This window comes from Setaria viridis, chromosome 2, assembly GCF_005286985.2.
Source record: "Setaria viridis chromosome 2, Setaria_viridis_v4.0, whole genome shotgun sequence".
NCBI lineage: Eukaryota > Viridiplantae > Streptophyta > Magnoliopsida > Poales > Poaceae > Setaria > Setaria viridis.
In genome coordinates this window covers 32,580,030-32,585,879 of record NC_048264.2, presented here as the reverse complement: position 1 = coordinate 32,585,879, position 5,850 = coordinate 32,580,030, and the positions used below count along the sequence as shown (strand labels likewise).

Genomic DNA, 5,850 nt, shown 5'->3' with positions numbered 1-5,850 from the left:
GACAGGCAAACTGCAAACTTCTTGTACCAGCAAATTGTCATGAGCAGAATTTACATTAAATGAACAGCACTTTAGACCATTTCAGTTAATGCAGCATTCCATCACAGAGCACAGTTTACAATAGCACCAAACTCAAATGTGCAATAAACAGTATCCAGCCGCATTCACCTATCATTTTAGATCAACTCAGCTGTCTCTAGATCAACAACGGCTGACAGCTAAAGCATAATAGCAAGTAAGGCAATGTGGCAAGAACCAGAGATTAACATTATCTAGAAAAGAAAGAATTCTTCCATCAATAAGATTGCCATGCTCATGAAAGATCCTGCCAATAGAAAGTGATAATTGAACCTGCTTCGGTTGATCTAAATGGCAATGTGATTGAATGCATATCCCAACTAATCAATCTGATCAATGATCATAACCATCCTCTTCATCATTAGCATTCACAATTTCTTCTTATTCTTACTACCCTTGGGGCGACCGCGCTTCTTTGCACCCACCTTCACTCTCATTGGCTTCGCAGGCGGCGTCACAGCTGGTACCTCTACTTCTGGGGCACTAACTGGTGGCACCCCATTCTCAGCATTATCCCGAGTCTTACCTTTCATACCATCGGTGCCTCCAAGCCATGGCGCATTCAGCTGATCTGGTCCCCGTGGCTGTGAATTGGCCATTCTTTCAAAGCCAGGACACCCAGGGAACCCAACGGGGAAGAAACCCCAGGTGCAGTAATACATGTCAGTGCCCGGCACAATAGGTGGTGGCTCGGCCATTGCCTCAGCTACAAATGTCTGGCAGCAGCTACGGCACCGCAGCTTGCGTGTCTCGTATTGGTGGTCGTACTGGTGAATGTGGCAGCAAGCCGAGCACACTGTCCAGAAAGTCGACGAAGGTGCCGCACCTGACAGCACTGCTGGGACCGTTGCGGGGATCGGCGTTTGTGGAGCAGGCGGCAGCGGCAGATTTGGCTGTGTTTGGGAAGCAACCGGTGGTTGCGGAGTAGGCCGTGCAACGGGAGATGGAGCAGCCGGCAGCGGTGCTGACCGTGTTTGGGGAGCAACAGGCCGCCGAGTTGCCCGTGAAGGGGAAGCAACCAGCGGCGGCGTTCGACGCGGAGGGGGAGAAATCGGCGGCGGTGTCGGACGCGGAGGGGGAGAAACAGGCGGCGGTGTCGGCCGCGGAGGGGTAGAAACCGGCGGAGGAGTCGGCCGCGGGGAGGCAGCAGCGACCGGCGGAGTTGGGCGTGGAGAGAAAATAGCCGCCGGTGGAGTTTGGCGTGGAGAGGGAGTAGCTGCCGGTGGAGTTGGCCGTGCAGGCAGAGGTGGCTGCGAGTGCGGCTGCGGTAGATTTGGAGCAGGAGAGTGGTATGCGCGAGCTGCGGCGGCGGTGTGGAGCTCCGCGTCGAGGGCGGATTTAAGAACGGGATCAGAGAGGAAAGCCCAGGCATCGGCGACGAGGCGGGCGGCTTCGGCGAAGGCAAGCGAGCAGGGGCGGTCGGGGCGGGAGCGACTGAGGAGGAAGGAGAGGCGGCGGTAGTGTGAGTGGATGGCCTCCGGGCGGCGCGATGCGGGATTTGCGGGGTCGATGCCGAGGACGCCGTAGGGATCGGGCCGACCGCTGGGGAGGCGGTGGCGCTGGGCTGCCAGGAGGGCGGCGGCGGCGGCGTGGAGGTCGTCGGCGCCCGGGGTGTTGGGATCGGCGGCTAGGGCCTGCGTGGCAAACTGCTTACACCCTTCGAGGTCGCGCGCCACCAGGAGCTTCTCGGCCACGCTCAAGCACTGCTCCGCCTTCCGACGCGAGGCGCCGGTGCCGGACGGATCCATTGGTTGGGTGGAGGGGTGGTGGGCTGGGGTTCCGGTGGATAGATCGGTGGTGGAAGCTGTTGAGTGAGCGTAGCAATGTTGTGAAGTAAACAATCACTGACCTCAGGGAATTCAATGTGGATTTTTTTTAACATGCCATTCAATTAGCGAGTCTTTGGTTTTGAACGGAGTGGGTTGGGTCTACTCCAACCTCTTTTGCCCACTTTTTTAGTCAGGTTCAACCCATCTCATATTTGGTTGATAAGTACCGATCCATCCTAATTTTTGAAAGGGTTGTTGGAATGGGATGTACGCCACTGGAGTCAAGATACAGTAAATAGTGGGACCCACTTGTCATCCTCTTACCTTCTTCCTCATTCTCCCCCGCCAGCCACCAACACCCGGAACTCCTCCTGGCACAGCAGGAACGCCTCCAGCAGGTGCCGGATTCACGCGATGGATAGGAACTCCTCCTCCCCACCGTCGCTGCCGCCGCCACTAGCCCTCAGGTTCGCGAGTTGCGCGGCGACGTGGCCGTGGAACTCCTCGACCTCCGGGTCCACGCCGGGCATCGGCATCGTCACGCCGGCTCGGGACGCGACTACGCTGCTACACGAGAGGAGATGGAGCGGCAGCCCCGGCGCGGTGTCCCCAGTGAGGGAGGCGTGGCCGGGGAGGATGGAGATGACGCGGTGTCCCCGGCGAGGGGGCAGTGCGGAGGCGTGGCCGGGGAGGAGGAGGACGGCGCAGCCCGCACGACGGCACCCTCCCTCCCCTGCCCCCCCAATGCGTGGTGGCCGTGGCCGCGCCGCCCGCTGGCGAGGCTGTTGGGGTGGGGGCGACGCCACGGCCTCTGCCTCCTTGGCGCCGGCCTTCGCCGTGCAGCCTCCCTGGCGTCGGCCTTCTTGTAGCGCCGCCCTTCTCCTCCACCGACGGAATATGATGGAGTGCGTGGGAGTCAACTGGGTCGGGGTGGTCCGCTCGTTTTGGGCGGACCTATCGGGGACGAATCCAACCCATTATATTTTGAACCAAATACCGTGCCAATTAGGTCCGACACAACTCAACCTACTCCAACTCTCAAGCCAAACACACCCTCAACTCTCAAACCAAACACACCCTCGTTAACCAACAGCATTGCATTCGGAGTCTAGGATATCCGCATTGCCAGTGGTGCTTCAGTCTGCCACTCAGCCACTACAGAAACACGGGAAACCTGGCTACCACACTCATGCGCTAGCCTGTTACAATCTCTACTAACAAACACAAATTCAAAAGCAGTAAAACAAAGTTTCAGTTCCTGCATGCGTTGTAGGTGCGGAGAGATCACTGATCTTTGATTCCTACCAGCGCGCCATAGAGAGTGATAAGCTCCTGACAATCTATCTTCAGGATTAATTGACGAACATTAGGCCTTCTTGCAAGCTCCATGCCGTCAATACACACCATCGCCTCCATAGTTAGGGCATCCAAGCAGTTCGCGTACCATTTGGCATATCCAGCAACCATGCCATCGTCGTGGCTACGCAGAACCGCACCTGAAGCACCCGTTAGTGAGTCTGCATAAAAGGCTACATCCGAGTTGCATTTGACCCACCCGAGCCCAGGTTTCTCCCACATTTTCTTCATTCTCGGCTCTGTTGTGACTCTCTCAGGGTGTTTGATTCGCCACAAGTCGTAAGCCGTATCCTTGTCCCATGCAACAACCTTGTTCAGCGGTATTGGCGACCCTCTATGCCGGCGTTCGTTCCTTGCCATCCATAGGGACCACATTCCGCACAAAATGACTGCTGCATCTTCTTTAGGGCACACACTCTGGTGTCCAGCAAATCTCTCGCCCAGGTTACTGGATGCAAATGGGGCAGTTTAACCCCCATAATATCCCTCATAGCTTCCCAGAACCTTCCGGCCATTTTGCACTCCACTAGGACATGAAGGATTGATTCTTCTTCGGCTCCACAAAGCTCACAATTTGCAACTCGCTCAATGTGCCTCCGCTTCAGAATCTGGCGTGCCGGGAGATATTCATGGATGACGCGCCACCAGAAGACTTGCACTTTTGGCAGGACTTTAGCTTTCCACACACGCCTCCACTCATCATCGGACGAACTTGATCCTCGGTCCCCATCCCTTTGCTGATCATGCTTTGAGAGCAACAGCCTGTACGTTGAACGGACTGAATAACAGCCATGTTTTTCCTACGCCCAGGCCCAACAACCCTCAACGACAGCAAGCATCGGCGTGCGTAAGATTGCTTCCGCATCCAAGTGTATACTTGTTCCGAATGAATTCCTCATCCCATTGGCCACTTGCAGTTACTAAATCAGCAACCTTTTCTACATCAAGACCATCAGGGGAGTAAACGGCTGGCCCTCAATACCATTGTCAATCCATTTGTGCTTCAAATGTTTGTTGTAGAGCCATCGCCAACCCTCCGAACCAGGCCCTTTTTCAATACTTCCTGACCAGCAAGGATAGCCCTCCATGTATGGCTCGCATGCCGCTTACGCGTTGCTTCCATAAACTCCTTGTCATGGCAGTATTTTCCTTTCAACACCCTGGAACATAGGGAGTCCGGCCTGACTATCAGCCGCCAACCCTGTTTCCCTAACATGGCAAGGTTAAACAGTGGGAGGTCGCGAAAGCCTATGCCACCTTGCGCCTTTGGCCTCCACAACTCTTCCCATCACTGCCAGTGGATTCGTCTGCTATCCGCAACGCTACCCCACCAGTAGTTTGACACAACCGACCTCATTTTCTTATGTGTCTTTTGGAACTAGGAAGCAGCTCATGGGGTATGTCAGAATCGCCTGCGCTACTGATTTGAGCAGGACTTCTCTTCTTGCATAGCTCAGCTCACGACCACTCCAACCTCCCACCAGGCCCCGCAATCTTCCAGGCATATACTCAAAAGCTTCCTTTGTTAACCTACCCAGAGCGGTTGGAAGGCCAAGATATTTCTCTGCCAATGCTTCCTTTTCAATTTGTAAAGATTCCCGGACCTTTTTCTTCATATCATCGGTGCAATTCTCACTGAAGAAAACTGCCAATTTTTCTTTATTGATCATCTGTCCGGAATCTTGACCATAGGTATTTAGAATTTCTTGCAAGCGATCAGCCCCCCTTTGCGATGCTTCTGTGAATACAATGCAGTCATCATCAAAAAGAAGGTGCAATATCCATGGGGCGTGTATACCCACACAAATTCCCCTAGCAATATGCATTGGACTAACCGATCCCAAGAGACAAGAAAGACCTTCTGCACATAGCAAAAATAAATACGGTGAAATGGGATCACCCTGTCGAATACCTCTTGATGGCCTGAATATCTCTGTAAGCCTGCCATTGACCCTCACTGAGAAAGACACCAAGGACACGCATCTCATGACAGTGTTCACAAAGGTCTCCGCGAAGCCCAACTTCAAGAGGATACATCTCAAATACTCCCATTCCACACGATCACATGCTTTCGCCATATCCAACTTAATTGCACATGCACCATTCTTCCCTTTCTTCCTTTTAAGGTATTGTGTGCATTCATATGTCAATAGGACATTATCTGTAATCAATCTACCATGTACAAAGGCACTCTGTTCTTCTGATATTATTTCATCCAGGAATCCCTTCATCCTATTTGCGAGTACCTTTGAGCAAAGCTTGTATATCACATTGCATAAGGAGATAGGTCAGAATTGTTTAATGTCCTGTGGGTGTTTAACCTTTGGAATCAGGACAGTTATCGTGTGATTAAAACCATCCGGTATCTCTCCTCCATTTAGAAAATCAAGAACATCCCATGTGACACTAGGCCCAATTACCTCCTAGTGAAACTGGTAAAAATCGGCCGTGAAACCATCCGGTCCAGAAGATTTGTTGGGCCCCATCATAAACAAAGCTCTTCTCACCTCATCAGCAGTGAAGGGCCTGGTCAAGTGCTCATTCATCTCTGCAGATACTCGGCCCGGCACGTGCTGCACTGCTTAATTTGGCTCCGAGTTCCACTGGGCCGAGAAGAGGTCCTTATAGAACTCAACAGCAATCTCCT

General features: G+C 53.4%; 1 protein-coding gene across 1 annotated transcript; it reads right to left on the bottom strand.

The window, feature by feature from the left end:
* LOC117846367 (uncharacterized) lies at positions 1–1,950 on the bottom strand. The gene has a single exon (XM_034727509.2). It carries the CDS (start codon positions 1,824–1,826, stop codon positions 447–449), a length of 1,380 nt encoding a protein of 459 aa, XP_034583400.1. The 5' UTR covers positions 1,827–1,950; the 3' UTR covers positions 1–446.
* Between the last annotated feature and the right edge of the window lie 3,900 nt (positions 1,951–5,850).